The sequence below is a fragment of the Choristoneura fumiferana genome, chromosome 6 (assembly GCF_025370935.1).
Source record: "Choristoneura fumiferana chromosome 6, NRCan_CFum_1, whole genome shotgun sequence".
In the NCBI taxonomy this organism is placed as follows: domain Eukaryota; kingdom Metazoa; phylum Arthropoda; class Insecta; order Lepidoptera; family Tortricidae; genus Choristoneura; species Choristoneura fumiferana.
In genome coordinates this window covers 5,681,834-5,699,187 of record NC_133477.1, presented here as the reverse complement: position 1 = coordinate 5,699,187, position 17,354 = coordinate 5,681,834, and the positions used below count along the sequence as shown (strand labels likewise).

The 17,354-nt window shown below is 38.1% G+C and overlaps 1 protein-coding gene across 1 annotated transcript in view; it reads right to left on the bottom strand.

The window, feature by feature from the left end:
- The window catches only part of l(2)gl (LLGL domain-containing protein l(2)gl), a 132,131-nt gene that overhangs the window by 32,002 nt on the left and 82,775 nt on the right, over positions 1–17,354 (bottom strand). Inside the window, 2 exon segments of the mRNA XM_074088964.1 lie at positions 4,790–5,036; positions 6,260–6,437. Of these exon segments, the coding sequence (XP_073945065.1) occupies positions 4,790–5,036; positions 6,260–6,437 (425 nt within the window).

Sequence of the window (17,354 nt, the reverse complement as noted above, 5' to 3'; positions counted from 1 at the left end):
GGAAATTTCATTTATGGCTCCTTATTAACTTCTTGGCCTAGGCCATAAGCAATGTATGAAAATCCATTATTGTCCGCTGCTCTAACTTTTAAAATTTGCTTACTGACATTAAACTGACAAAGGAATAATTACAACAGCCCACCACCACAGTCCTGTAAGCATTTGCTATAGCGCGATGCGATGCATGCATTGATGATGGATGGATGTATTGGATGTATGGATGGATGCATGGGATGGATGGATGGATGGAATATTTCCTCACATTGTTTGAGAAAAACACTAGGTAACCTCGGCAGAACAAGGACTGCTGGACTCGTTTATCCGGCTCGTCTACGACTCAGCCGTCTGCCCCAAACTCGTCCATCAATCCCTTACTTCATGGCTTTTCCCATCTGTCTGTTTTTATTGTGCTTCTAAATAAGATCGCTCACCGGCATAGATGGTGATTTCTCTCCCGTACGCTGGTGGGGTGAGTATTTTGGTGATCGCTTGCAGGGGTAGGGCGTACGGCGTGATGGGTTCCTTGAGGGGACGGTCGCTGGGCGCCGCCGCGACCTCCCACGTCACGAACGAGCGTCGTTGTGGGACGACGTGATAGTGATCAGCTGTGAACATGTTGGGATATTTCTTTTTACAATGCACGTGCTCGGAAAGTGCCTCTTGACGTGGGTCAACATATCCATAGAAATTAGTGATTCCTGCACGCATCCACAAGTGTGCCGTAAAGTTGTATGGATTTTACTTACCGCACTTGTGCGGTAAGTAACTTTTTAAATTGCCAAATTATGTCCAAACTATTGTTAAAAAATAAGTCTAAAGAGTCGTTATAGTTAGGCTTTGAACAAATAGAAAACGTTTGATGCAACCAACTGAATATTTACTGATAAGATAATACCGATTAATCGCGACAGAAAAGAGAACGTTAATTATTTTTTTTCATGTAACTCGTATTTTAATTCCGTCTAAAGTTATGAAAAAAAAGGAAATAATTCTTGAGTCCAATTCGGACGTGCGACGTCAAGCGCGCGCACTCGAAAGTTAACCAATGAGCTTCCAGTGCGCGCGCACGACGTAGCACGAACCAATCATGGTTACCCGTTCGCGCCTGTCATGAAACCCGCAAAGTAATGTCCATAAGTTCAGTCCGGTGAATTAATTTTTGATGAGTAAATTAAATGAAGAGTTCAAATGATGAATTTATATCTGGCTTACGGCGCCTTACGTCCTTCACGAAGTACATATTGTCAGTGACAAACTCAACGCTGAACAAAATACGTGAACTATAATATACATAACTAAGTTAATAACTCTTAAATTGATAGAATAATCTACTTCTACACACATGGATATTATAACATCTACCGGTATGTCTTATTCTTATTTATTTGCTTTTATCTATTAGAATTAGTGAACGAATTTTGATTAATTTACAGTTCCAAAGCTAAAAAATCTCAGATTTACGGTAACTTTTTGTTAACAGCTGGTAGATTAGATACATAATACATATACTTGATGATAATTAACTATTACACGGATTTATTCACGGGTTGCACTGATATTTAGCATTATAGGAGCGTGCAGGAGATAAAGACTAGCCATATAAGTGTGGAAAATGTCAAGCAAAAAGGGCTAATAATTAATCATAACAAATCACGATACTAAAAAAAGTCTCCTTTGCCTATCATTAGTAGCTGTAGCTGTTCTAATCTCTGAGTCAATGATCGTTATGAAAGATGGTTTAAATAAAGTGTATACGTTAACGATTTTGGCTTGGCGTGCATATCGGTATGTATATCTACTGCCTGCTACTGTAGTAAAAGGAGTATGGCAATAAATGATGTAGTCACTGCCTCGATTTTTTCCTCGCTTAATGCATTGTAAAACGTTGTATGATATACGTGTCGAAAGTAGGAAATTCCAACTCGTGCCGGCTCAAAACACATCGCTTCGCTCGTGTTTCAGTTTCTCGCACTCGTTGGGATTGCCTACTTTCGCACTTGTATCATAAATAACTATTACAATGCACGTGCTCGGAAAGTGCCTCTTGACGTGGGTCAACATATCCATAGAAAATTAGTGATTCCTGCATGCATCACAAGTTGGCAGTAAAGTTGTATGGATTTTACTTACCGCACTTGTGCGGTAAAGTAACTTTTTAAATTGCAAATGATGTCAAACTATTGTTAAAAAAATAAGTCTAAAGACGTTATAGTTAGGCTTTGAACAAATAAGAAAACGTTTAATGCAACCAACTGAATATTTACTGATAAGATAATACAGATTAAACGCGACAGAAAAGAGAACGATATTTTTTTTTTCATGTAAACTCGTATTTTAATTCCGTCTAAAGTTATGAAAAAAGGGAATAAATCTTGAGTCCAATTCGGGACCGTGCGACGTCAAGCGCGCGCATCGAAAGTTAACCAATGAGCTTCAATGAGTGCGCGCGCACGACGTAGCACGAACCAATCATGGTTACCCGTTCGCGCCTGTCATGAAACCCCGCCAAAGTAATGTTCATTGGAGTCAGTCGGTGAATTAATTTTTGATGAGTAAATTAAAATGAAGAGTTTAAATGATGAATTTATATCTGACTTTACGCCGCCTTCGTCTCCACGAAGCACATATTGTCAGTGACAAACTCAATGCTGAACAAATACGTGAACATATAATACATACCTAAGTTAATAAACATCGTAAATTGATAGAATAATCTACTTCTACACGCATGATATTATAACATCTACCGGTATGTCTTATTCTTATTTATTTGCTTTTATATATTAGAATTAGTGAACAGTTTTGATTTATTTACAGTTCCAAAGCCAAAAAATCTCAGATTTACGGTAATTTTTGAGCTGGTAGATTAGATACATAATACATATATTTGATGTTACTTAACTATTACAGGGATTTATTCACGGGTTGCACTGATATTTAGCATTATAGGAGCGTGCACTCCTCCATAAGGACTAGCAATATAAGTGTGGAAAATGTCAAGCAACAAGGGCTAAATTAATCATATAAAATCACGATACTAAAACAAAGTCTCCTTTACCTATCATTAGTAGCTGTAGCTGTTCTAATCTTCTGAGTCAATGATTGTTATGAAAGTTGGTTTAATAAGTGTATACGTTAACGATTTTCGTTTGGCGTGCATGTCGGTATGTATATCTACTGCCTGCTACTGTAGTAAAGGAGTATGGCAAATAAATGATGTAGTCACTGCCTCGATTTTTTTCCTCGCTTAATGCATTGTAAAACGTTGTATGATATACGTGTCGAAAGTAGGAAATTCCAACTCGTGCCGGCTCAAAACACTCGCTTCGCTCGTGTTTCAAGTTCTCCGCCACTCGTTGGGAATTGCCTACTTTCCGCACTTGTTCATAATAACTATTGCCTCTCCACAGTGGCGTGCGTGGTGCCAATTCTGGGGAGGCAGCGCCAGCTCGCGCTCCAACAGCGCAGTAATTTGGCATGAATATACATATTCAGCCACGCCGACAGTGGTAAAATAAAAAAATGTTTTTAGGGTACCTCCATTTACGTAAAGTGAGGGTGATTTTTTCTCGACTATCCCTATAGTATGGGGTGTCGTTGGATAGGTCTTTAAAACCATTGCGGGGGTTGCCAAGACAGGGTTCACTTTGAAGTATTTACTATTATTATTTATTAACTGAAAGTACCCGTCATCATGCCAGCACAAGCTCTCGAGCTGCTGGTTGGAGACGAAGGTGTGTGTCGGCGCTGAGCTGGACCGGTCCCAGAGCACGACCAGGCCGCGGTTGTAGCCGATCAGGATCTTGGCCGGTATCTTGGGGTGCTCGCAGACTGACTCTATCGCGCCAGGGTTCACTTTGAAGTCTTCTGGGCAGCTGGAATTATGTATGTTGGTGTAAAAAGATGGTTTTGGGATTGTGGGAAGTTAAGTTTTCCACATTAACCCCCTCTTTCACCATTCATTGATAATTTTTGTCATCATATATTTGATGTAACAAATAAATGTGATGCCATCTCTGTTTGTTTTCTTCAAATAAATTATGGGAAGTTAAGTTTTAGACGACCAGATGGCCTAGTGGTTAGAGAACTAGACTACGAAGCTTGAGGTCCCGGGTTCGATTCCCGTGTCGAGGCAGATATTTGTATGAAAATTACGAATGTTTGTTCTCGGGTCTTGGGTGTTTACTATTTATTTAATTATGTATCTATCTATATAATTATATTTATCCGTTGCTTAGTACCCATAACACAAACTTTGCTAAGCTTACTTTGGACTAGGCCAATTGGTGTGAGTTGTCCCGTGATATTTATTTATTATATTAACTTCCTCTGTGACCATTCATTGATTAATTTTGTCATCATATATTTTATGTGACAAATAAATGTGATGCCGTCTCTGTTTGTTTTGTCCGAATAGACGGAGACGGTATCACAATTATCTCTCAAATAAAATTTATCAATAAGTGGTGAAACAGGCTCCCGCACCGCACCGTTTGGTCCCGGCTTAATTTAGTTTATTTAGCAAACTTCAGGTAGTTAAGAGACGCGCAGCAGAGTTTTTTTAAACGGTGACAGTCCGGCACTGTCTGGGTCCTTCCATTCCAGTCGTACATAATGGATTTTTCCGACTACACGTTCCCATGTCCTATAAACCACCTCGATTAAAATCGGTTAATTGTGAACAAAAACAAGGACCTAGTCTTTGATCCTCCAATTAAAAAACCGAAATAAAAAAAAAAACTATTTCAACTCACAACATAGTCCAATAGAATATTATATCTGTACTCACTTTTGCATAACAACATCTTGATAAATGACATCGTCATTGATAGTGAAAGTATTGAGGTCCATTGTGTAGATGTTCCCGCCTTCCGTGCCTAGAAGTAGGTTGTCGCCTGACGACTCCACGCATACTGCAGACACTTTTTTGTTCTTTCCTTCTATAAGATGTGATTTTAGCTCCACTAGGGATTTTTCGTTGATCTCCCACAAGTGTAGACTGTTGTCGTCGCATAGCGATATTAGCCGGCCAGTGCCTGAAATAGAATATAAAGTTGTTTTAGGCGATAAGAGTACTTCCCGGTTTCCACAGTGACTTACTCTCATGACTTTGAGGTATTTACAAAGGAAATACTAATATTTGTTGTTGTTTCCTGGATTGTATGGTGTAAATAAATGATTTATTAACAGCTGATAGCTGACAACTAGGCTTAGGGTAAGCCAGTCGGATATTATTGTTATTTGTGTGATAGTATAACATGTAAATTAGAGTAAGTAGTATTCTTATTCTCAGCTATGGCGGAATGCAGCATACATGGCTCGCTGCAGCATGGTTCGCTGTTTGGGGGAGACAGACAAAATTGTGTATTATCGACGGTGAAGTACCAAGACCTCCTAAGTCCTAACTGATAAATCTCGAACATGTAACTCAGCTTTAGTTAGGGGGTGCTAAGGTCATCAATCGCATGTCAAAGGTCTTTCAGTTAGGAGGTCTTGGTACTTCACCGTCGTTACGTTACTTTTTTCATGTGTGTTTCATGTATTTTTTTGGTTTATTTGTGTAAATTTTATTAATAATAAAAAAAAACTTTATTTCGCATAAGTAAGAATTGTAGTTAATTCTTACTTATGCGAAATAAAGATTTATTATGTTCATGCTAAGATAAAAAAAAAAAAAAAAAAATTAAAAAATAAAATACAAATGCGAAAAAGGAGGTTATTGTATTTGTGTGTCTTCCATATTTGTGAATAAATGTCTTCTTTCTTTCTTTCCATAAATAATAAATTGTACGTCTAATTATGCTTATAAAAAAACTTGCTGCTTGTTGCTTTATTGCTTGTTGGTAGAAGAGATCCCTTTAAGGGATAAGTTCATCTTTCTACAGTCGAAAAAATTGAGTCGTGACCCGGGGTGGAACCTTTGTGCTACTAATGTCATGTTGACATATTTTTGTGTAGCAAATCATAGTGAAATTGATTATCAAAAGGTCATCAACATCTCTTTTATTTGTTTACTGTTATTTTCATTATGTTTTATGTACAACAATACAATAATTTTTTTTTTAATTTTTTTTTTAATTAATTTATTTATTTTATATATTATATGTTATTATAATTCAGTTGGCTGGCACAACTTCTTAACGCTTGTGATTAAGATAATTTATTTATTGAATCTGGGTTTAGTATCGACCGAACTCGACATCCTCGAGATTTTTGCTTGTTCAGACACCATTTGTATATTGATGATTTGTCAACTGACCGGGTATGAACTGTATGGTGGTGACGACGACGTCGGGGTTGGTGTGTTGTCCGTAGAGCTCGACGCCGGGCCGGCCGTACACTTTCAGGGCTCCGCTGGCCGTGCCGAGCGCCGCGAGCCGCAGGAGAGGGTCCCACGCGAGCGCCGACGCCCTGTGGGGGAAGCCGTGTTGCACTGTCTGTTGACAAGGGAAAATTGACATTGAATATATGCGCTGTATCTACAATGACACTTGATCGTACAACTATAAAAAGCCACACACAGGGCACAGGAGCTAGAAACTAGAAATTTGGACATGAGGATCATAGAGGTGGATAAAAGGGATTTTTCAAAATACCCACGGAATAGAAAGCTAGGCTATTATTAATGTTCGACAGAAGCAAGGCCGTGGGATAAAGCTATTTTCCATATAATCCCAGCTGAGTGGGATTCCGTGCCAGTCTGTGTTCTATGAACGCTACAATTTGGCAGTCTTCAAAACAAAGAAGAATGGGACATCTGCTGAGCAAGTACTTAGGTATGTTCCTCTAAGACCCTGGCTTTTTTTGTCGAACGGACTGTTGCTGTTAGCTTCGGATGACTTTTACAGCTTACTGGGGAGAGAAAGATTCTGGCACGCACGCACCGTATTTTATAGACACAGACGAGGCGTGTTTCGAGAACGCACGTTGAAGTGCCAAAAATTGTTAAAAAGCTAGAACAAGACTGACTGAATCTCGTTTAAAACGTGTTAACTGTGCGTAGTCTAAAAATACACTGTGTGCATTTATTTTCGCATACCATTAGGCGTGAATATGATCACACGCATCCTTATAAAACAAAAAAAAAAAAAAAATACGAGTAAAATTGTTACAACTTTACATACTTAGTTATATTTTGTTGAAGATATGCTTGACACAATATCCGTATCATATTGTAATCGAACAATAGGTTTTTGATGAAGCGTTTCCTCTTACATTTAATAAGTGTAGGACTGTTCAGAAGTTGCAACATTTGCATTATCACATTATCGTAATAAACTAAAACAACATAGTAGCAAAAGCGGCTCGATATTTTGGGTACACGCGGTGCTAACAATCGCTAAAAGGTCAGCGATCATAGCGATAAAAAGCGCTTTATGTTGCCAATTTGACACCTCTTACCCTAGCAATACAATGAACGCTTATGGTCAAAGGATGTACATCACCGTTTCCGTATGACTCAGCGATACGACTGCTAATGCATTTGAGGCTTTATTACAGATGGATAGAACTGAGGGTTGATATAGATGTTCGAGCTAGACTACAAGTCAGACTAAGGCTCTATCTCAGACATGATAAAAGGTCATTACTTTTAGGACATCTCGGGAATTAATATCGCCTTAGTTCTGGTATTTTTGTATTATAGAAGTACCTAAACGAAAGTCGATGTAATTTTTGGAACAAAATTAGCTACAATACTGATGACATTACTACATTTGTATGTGTTGCAGATTTTTCTGTATCTACAAAGGGAGAAATAAAAGTTTTAACATTTTAATAAAAAAATTAAGTAAGTAAACATGCGTACTATTTTCCGCGGTCCTCCCTATTCCTATCTAGTTTTTTACAAACCGCCTTATAATTTTGAAGTAATGCGCAGACAAATATACAAATCAGAAGAAGAATTAGATGCTGGACTAACATACACAAAAACTGTTCAATTATAACTATATTATTATAATATACGGGTCGAATTGATATTTTTCAAGTCCGCTAAAAGCATTTCAACGATTAGTATAACGCAAGAGCCGTAACTACCACACAGTTTACTTCGTGGGCTAGTAGGAATAAAACTGTATACAGTATACAGGATGTATGTATGTAGGGTATGTAATTACGGTTTTCGGATAGCTTGACTCGATGCTATGTATCGTGCGCGGCGTGTTATTAACTAGCCGTTCGGGTCAGATGCGTGGTATGCGAACAATGGTAAAAGTTCGAGTAGTCATATGACCCGATTGTAGTGCATTAAGCTAGTAGTCTTTATTGTTATTATGCTCGGTAAGATTTTATTTGGACAATTTAGTTAATACTGAAACGTAAAAATTAAGCAAGCGACAAGGTTACTTATTGTTTACGTTGTAATTTTCACTCTATACGTATGTGCAAAGATACCGACACGGTCAAAGTTACAATAACCTAAACAACAAAAAGTGGGAACACCCCCGACTTTGTCACTTCAAAGTTCAATATCTCAAAAACGGCTGAACCGATTTCGATGAAACTTGCCTAAGAACCATCGCTGGAAAACCTGCTTTCAAATTTAAAAAAAAACCGCATTCAAATCGGTCCAGCCGTGCCACAGTGCGTGAGTTACGGTGCCACAGACAGACAGACACACATAGCGGCCAAACTTATAACACCCCTCTTTTTGCGTCGGGGGTTAAAAATATGTATACACGACTTTATGCACTTAACATTAAGGTCGTGTATACATATACTGAGCGGCAAAAAATGTGGCCCTCAAACGTATGCAGTAATAGGTAATTTTATATGTAGGGTGGGCCAAATTTTGTGCCGCTGAGTATATTTTTGTAACTTTGTCCGTGTCGATATCTATGCACTTGACTGTACTATTGTGGTTTTCAATAAAGAGCCATTGTATTGTACGTATGTAAACTCTTTATTGTACGAAATAAGTAACAAACACAATTGACAAGGATTGAGATATATGTACAAAGGCGAACTTATCCCTTTAAGGGGTTCGGGAGCTTTGCTCGGGCTAAAACTCGTTAAGAAGCGTTTTTCCAGAGATAAGAACAAGCTAGATCGTTTTTTCATCCCCGAAAACCAAATTCCAATTTCAAATTCCAATTCAAATTCCAAATTTCATCGTAATCATTGGAGATATATACAAGAGTTGCTCGTTTAAAGGTATTGGATATTTAGATATCCTGGGTGGTGTAACTATCATTCTACTAATATTATAAATATTTACTTTAACTTTAAGATTCACGCGTAAACGGCTGAACGGATTTTACAATAGGTACAGACAGAACGTATCCTGAACCAAGACATAGGATACATTCATTAATACCAGGAAAATACTTCCCGCTGGATAGCAATAAACGAATATTATACAGATGCAAGTCGCGGGCAATAGCAATCAGAAGGCAATAGTAGGTACCTATCGTAAACGATCATGATAGTTGATAATGTAGAGCCATATATAGTTGCCGTCTATTTCTGTTAACAGAGTCAACATACCAGTTAGGGCTGTTGCGGGTTAATTACAGTATTTGCATTCAACAATAATTAACCGTTAAATACTTCCGGGCTAGCTAGAATGTATCTAAGATAAGTACAATACATTGGAGTCTACATAATTGCGCAAAAATAATGAAACTATGAACACCATATGAGTTCTTAATTCTATGTTTACCTTCCTCTTGTCTTTTACTCATATTCATCTATCTATAAATAATGCACAGCATAAACCACAAGAGCTAGAAATTTGGCATGTAACCTCTAAAGGCCATAAAGGTGCACTAAACATGACTGCTTCCAAATTAACAAGAGGATAGAGCACTAAGGAGTGAAACCGCAAGCGCGAGCTAGCTTTGTTAAACATAACTTATACATTTAAAATTTTGAGGTATAACAGTTGTAAAGCGTGTCGGTAATAAGGCAAATGCTAATTTAATCATAGTGTATCACCGCGTATGAACGGGCACATTCCTCAGTGGAACCAGCATGACCGGTGGCCTATTCTCTAGGTTCCACATGACATTAGAACATAAAACATCGCATCAATTAAACATCCTTACTAATATTATAAATGCGAAAGTGAATATGTTTGTTTGTTACGCTATCAAGCTTAAAGTAATCAACCGATCGTTTTAAAATTTGAAATGGAGATTGGTAGAGACTTTGGGAGACAGGATAGTTTTTATCTCAGAAAATTGATATATTCCGGAGGGCGCGCGAAAAACGAATTCTCCGCAGACTAAGTCGCGTAAAACAGCTAGTACAAAATAAAACTGTACGACGCTAGTGTTATAAAACCGCAAACCGTGTCATAATCTCAACTGCCGCAGAAATAAGCAAATCTTACAATTAAGAATAGCATCGTCATGTAAATATTACTTTTTTCTCAAATATGACCTTTTAACCCAGCTGTATCGCATCTTCTTTCACCTATTGCCTTTATATTTAAAGACATACATGAACCGTGCCATACGCTGGTAGTCCAGTGCACGCGCACTGATTTAGCCAAGCAACTAGACCGGTTTCAGTCACCGTTACGAGACTAGCCTTTCCCAGGCAGATTTAGTTCTCAGTTTATTGATCAGTGCTAAAACGAATTGTTTTATGTTTAGTTATACATGTCCCTTTTCCTTTTTACATTAATATTATGCAAGGTGTTAAATAAATACCTAACAGAAAACCAGAAAGTAGTTTGCTCAGAATCCAGGGTAGAATCGATTACATTATGTTTTAAATTAGGATGGGTTTGTGTTCTTCAATCCCTTTTTTATTGTGCCCAGTCTAAAAGTTACGACTGCAACAGACGCCAATTAAAATTTTAGCGAGGTTGCATACTATTTTGATAATTTAATACTGGCCGTTTTGGTGTCAATGTGTGAATTCCTTCTAATAACGTCAAAGCACAACTGACAAATACAAATTATGAGTGTAGAGTTAGAATGACGTAGAATTACTGACTTAGTAAAACACACGAATATCTTTTAAAATAATGAAGGTATTCAAAAATAAATGCAATCGACTAACTATACAATGAAAAAAATTTTTGGGGTGTCTGAGGTTTTCAGTTATTTAATTAACACCTTGTATACTAATATAATGTACACGTACAAATAAACGAGAACATAACAGAGATTAATATGTTATTTTATACCAAATAAGTTTCAATGAATTTGGCAATTTCTGGAGTTTTAACGAAACTACAAAATTGTGTGCAAATTCCTACATATAGCAAAGGCATTTTCGATATATAGATTATCGAAATTTCTTCTCTCGATTCTTCTCTAAAAGTGTCACCACATCTAGAGACGTAATTAGGCGGCCTCAGCAAACTAAATCATATTTGCCATAACAACTTGGTGACTTATTTATCAAATGCCGCATTCTAGTCAGACGCGGTGAATCATGACTGTCATGCGCGTGTGTGTAGATTAGTTAATTAAATAGTTTACACAAATACTTGCGGCTCATTCATGTTAATGGTTATGTGTGGAACGGGAATTATGCGGCGTTAGTATTACGTTTTTAGTTTCACCGGCCTTTTACTCATAAATCATATTGAAACCCTGTTTATATACTACTATAATTAATCATTACAATATAATACAAACTCTTTACACCAGACATAGTAAGCGATACAGAAAACAGAAACACAGAGAAAAAATATTCATATTATTTAAACTTTGGAATCTTACGTGGCTCGCATTCTTTTGGCATCACTAAAATTTTTATTAAGGCGGAAACAGAGTGATCAACTTTACGATATAAATATAGGGGCGTTAATAGTAGCGTAGGTAGATCCATGATGTCACCTCGCATGACAGTTGTAGCTTTCGTCGTCTGACGTCATTTTATGTCGTACGTAATGCTGGTAACAGGAGCGCCCTTGCAACTATATTTACATATAGACTCGGTGTATGATTATTCCGTATACATAATAATGATGCTTTGAATGAAATACAAACGCAAAGGGGAATACGATTTTGTCCCGATAGTGTTCTATCCTGGTGAATATTTAAAAATAAACGTCCGTTTCGATAGAAATTTACAAATTCAAAATAAGTGTGTTTTTAGTAGGTAGTTAAAGAGTGCAGATTAAGATAAGACCTCACCTTCGTTAGGCCATTGCCCCAAGTGTCGTCGCTTGCCAAAACAAAACAAAATCGTTGTAACTGTTTCTTTATTGCACTCTTTTGTCTCCGCTACTAATGACTCCACTGATCTAACGCATAAGAATAAAAATAAAGTTTTAAAACCTATAGTTAATTGCTAACTACATATTTGCATTATAAAAAAAAAAACCATGATTAGGTGGCCTTCTATAAATAAGGTTAATTAGATCAGGTGCGGGAAGGATTAAATCTAAGCTTGGATTTTTTACTCCTACCCACAGGCTACATAGGTTGTTCGGCACTGATGCCATATTATTATGAATATACGCTTTCTCAGTAGAAATTTCGTATAAGCAGCTACCTACTGCTATTTCTTGGCAATTTTAAGGGTGACAAAATAGCCAACGAAGGAAATAAGGTTAACACGACGGAATTAGAATCCAGAAGCAGTACGGCTTCGAACTTCCGAAGTCGGAAACCTTGTTAAAACTTGGCAGGAAGGGTAAAGACACCTGTTAGCAGCTCCGTCTTGTTATGAAGCCGTTTGCAAGTTTCCATTACATTATATCATAGAGTTTGCGTTTGAATAAGTTATTCGTTTTCGCGTTTCCTGTGAAATATTTACACCACAGATTTACACGTTGAATAATTCCGTAGTGGTGTTTTAAATATAATAATAATAATAATAATAATAATAAATCTTTATTGTTCAAAACACATGTATAATTATAATATGAACCCTGGAGACTGTGGTAGTTTTCACTGTGTTACAGTCTCCAGTAGATACCATTATCATGAACATAGATTCATTGTTAAGAACAAACAGACTATCAATTTGAAAAAAAAAAAGAAGACCATTAGGACAAAATAACCATCACCACCACTTGTACGTACATCATATTGCGTGCGTGCGCGTGTGTGTGCGTGCGTGCGTGTGTGTGTGTCGTGTGTGTGTGTGTGTGTGTGTGTGTGTGTGTGTGTGTGTGTGTGTGTGTGTGTGTGTGTGTGTGTGTGTGTGTGTGTGTGTGTGTGTGTGTGCTAAATTCAGGGCGCAGAAAGGCTCCTAGATAGGAGGTTTTCAGTCTCGTCATAATCCATCTTACTTAACCATATCCATACAGTCTTCTTAAAGCCATGATTAGAAAATGACTTAATAGCCGTTATTTCTTTTTTAATTTTATTGTAGACCAAAGGGGCACTATAATTGATATGGCGCTGCGCAAATTTTGTTTTACATTTAGGAAGCGGACATCGATCAATGCGTTTATTTTTTACCGGTAATCCAGGTACAACTTTTCTGTGATATCTTTTCAGGCAGTGCAATATATATAACTTGCGAACCGAGGGCACCATAGATAAGCTGTAAAGTTGGGTAGTGGGATAGCAAAAAGGAAGGCGCAGCATGACCTTCAAGAGGGCTCGTTGAGCCCTTTCAAGCTCAATCATATGCGTCTTGGCAGCACTGCCCCATGCACCGATGCAATAGTTGATGATGCACTCCCCCAGTGCTTTATAAGTTTGAATTAACAGAGGCTTATCTACCACATCTCTTAGATTTCTGAAGGCATATATCAGTTTACGCACTCTTGAAGCCACTAGGTGAATGTGATGGCGCCAGTTGAGGTGATCATCGATCTGTACACCTAGGTATTTGAGATGATCAGTGCGCGTTAGAAGAGTACAATTGCAGTTTACAGCGATGCCTCTGTTGCATGGATACGTGTGTATTTTTACTTTGTAATCATCTCCAGGTTTAGTGGCTGTAGTTTTACTGAAACAAATGTAATTCGTTTTTTGAACGTTAAGGGAAAGCAACGAGTCTTCCAGCCAAGTGGTAACCGTTTTAAGGCCGTTTTCTGCAAGCGTACGTACTCCGTCCCAACTCCTATCATGAAACAGTAAAACAGTGTCGTCTGCAAACATAATTGTTTCACAACCCACAATGTTCTTCTTACAAAGATCGTTCACGTAGATTAGAAAAAGGGTGGGGGCCAGCGTACTACCCTGTGGAACGCCATATTCTACAGGATACCATTCGCTATTAGTTTTATTAACGCAAGTACACTGCAATCTACCTGTTAGGTAGTCTGTGAAGAATTTTAATGCAACTCCCCTTACTCCAATATTTTCCAGTCGAGCCAACAATATTGGCATTGAAACGGTATCAAATGCCTTCTGTAGGTCGAGAAACACCCCCAAACATTTCATCCCCACATCCAAATACTCTATGATGTTAGTTGTGAGATGAAGAACTGCATCTTCAGTCGAAGTTTTAGCTCTGAAACCGTATTGATTGCTACTTAAGAGGGTGTTCTTCTCCAGATAGCTTATCAGTCGTTTATTCACAAGTTTTTCAATTATTTTAGATAATGCTGATATCAACGCTATGGGTCTGTAGTTGCTGGGTAGTTTTTTGCTCCCGTTTTTGAATACTGGCGTAACTTTAGCTCGCTTAAAAAGATCAGGGAAAACTCCTGTTGAGAAGCATAGGTTACATAGGTGAGCTAACGGAGCTGTTATAGACTCTTTACATAATTTTAGCATATCAGATGTAATACCATCTTCACCTGGCGCACTGCCAGACTTGAGTGATAATATAGTTGTAGATACCTCCGCAGTATCAGTGGGATATAGAAAAAAGGAGGAAGGGGCTGCGCTAGACATCACAGATCTTTTAGAGGCAAGTTGTGTCACCGAGGTGTTTATGTTCCTAAGGGTGGTGTCTGCAAGGGTTTTCCCAATTGAGGTGAAGTACCCATTGACTATATTTAGAGAATCCTTCTCGTTTTGACCTATCTCCAGCAGTTCCTCAGCATGACTTTTATTAGCATTTAGATTACAAACGTCTTTGATGACCTTCCACGTATTTTTTGTATCTCTGTAATATTTTTGGAGTTGAGACTTGTAATATTCCATTTTAAGTGCCTTTATTAATTTATTGCATATATTTCTATATTTACAATACTCATTTCTTAAAAACAAGTCATTTGGTTGCCGGGTCATGTTACGTTGCAATTTATTTCTTTTCTGTATTGATCTAACTACACTCTCTGTAATCCATGGTTTCAAAGGTTTCCTCTTTTTTGGGATAGTTTGGATAGTAGTATTTATTTCAATAGCTTTTTTTATTCTCTTAACTAAGTCTAAAGCAGCCATGCTAGCGTCACTCATATTATAATACTGGTTCCAATTTTGCAAGGCAAGCGTTTCTCGAATGCCATTATAATTAAATTTCATCCTACGGTTGGACTTCGGACGTTTAGGGTTAGCTCCGTCGGAAACAGTAAATAAAACGGGACAGTGATCAGTAAGATGATCGAAGACATGTGTGGTCCAAGACTTATTACACTTAACCATAAAATGATCAATGCAAGAGTTTGGGCCAGCGGTAGGTTTATCCACCCCCTGTAAGAGACCGTAATACAGCATGAGCGTAAGATAGTTGGCTCCCTGGCTGGTAATCTGCCCTGGTAAGATATTAATGTTTATATCGCCCACAAAAAATACGTTTGGAGAGCGTATATCTCGCAGGACCGAGTCAACGGAGTCCAAGTACGGCGCAGGATTACTATAGCATGGGGGGTCTGTAGGAGCAGACTAACGTGTAAATTTTGTTAACCGTTAGCACTAGACAATTTCCTTCGTTAACAATGGGTTCTTGTGCTAGAACACTATGCCTACTGCGGATATAGACTACCACTCCATCGTTTTTATTAAGATGAATTTTCGTATAGTAGAGGTTGTAGTCTGCTATATTAGGGGGCTCACGAGTTTCACTGGTCCAGCATTCTGTGAGTACTAATATATCAATTGGCATATCGAAACATGAAGCAAACACTAAGAATTTATCTAGGTTACAATTTAGACTGCGTATGTTCACAGACAATACTGTGAAGTCCCCAACACGACTAGTCCGAGTATAGCCCGAAGGCTCCCTTAGTTTGAAACAATTTGGAAGACCATGTTTGTCAATATCATCATGTACATTGTTCAATTGGATTTGACTATCGAATGTTATAACTGATTAGGACTGCCGCGGAAACCTTGATCGATGCGTGTGGTAGGTAATGTGTCGCTGAAAGTATGTGTGTAGGCATTGTAAGTGTAGTTTGGAAATATTTATATGTAGGTGTAGATGGTCTTACATGACATGAATGATGCTTAATTAAATGTTTTAACCTAGGTATAAAAGTCGTAATATTCAACAGTAAATCCATATCGCAAGCAAAACAAATTTTATATCTTACTATAAATAGAGATTGCAGGAATATGGACCATTCATTAATCCAGTTTGGAGAGCCTAGTCATTTGAAGGCATTTTTAATTTTGACAAGATCGTTCTCCGATGTGATCCTTTGTGCGGGCGCACCTTCATTTTGCCGCAGGTAGATTTCTCCTCGTGAGGTCCAGCAAAAGCGAAAATTGTTTTCCGCGGCGAAATCTCTCGTAAGACGGAACAGCTTCTTCGACTGAAACGTTAGCGACTCCGAGATGAAAATACGATTTTCCTGTTCGTTTATTTTAGCTAGCTTAGTATTAAGCTGTAAGGGAGAGTGTTGCTTGTTAAAATTCTTGTACGCTGTCAGAACACACTCTTTCTTTCTTGCTGTTGTGAATTCCACCATGATCGGTTTGCTACTCTCGTTCTTAGTATTTATACGGTGTAGATCCTTAATTTCGGCCGCGTCAGCATGCACACCAATTACCGAGCATATTTGTTGCACAACTGTGTGTAGGTCTTGTTTCGATTCATTCGGGATAATTTTTGGAACATTCCGGATTTCGATTTCGTTCGATCTGGATCGTTTTTCCTGTTTATCTATTCTATTCTCGAGTAATGCGATATATTTTTGTGTTTGAATACGTTCTGTTTTTAATTTATTTAGTTCATCTCGCATCTCATCGTACTTTTGACTTAAGAAATCTAGTGCTTTAGAGATATCCGTATTCTGTTCACGAATGTCCGCAACCGATTTTTGGATAGATGTCAATTTACTATCCTGCTTTTCTGAGAATTCTGTGAACATACTTTTCATCTCATCCATAAATATTCGCATGGCAGCCGCCTCCTCACTTATAAATTTACGCTTATTCCTCAATGTAATATTGTCAAGCGCCGAGTCGGACCCCGCGTACAGCGAACTCGCCGACGAGAGCGGCGGTAATAGCCCCCGCGCTGGCTTCGCGCTGTGTTGTTTCATCCGTGATGGCGGGTGTAGGCTCCTGCATAGTCGGAGTAGTTGGCGGAGTACGTCTAAG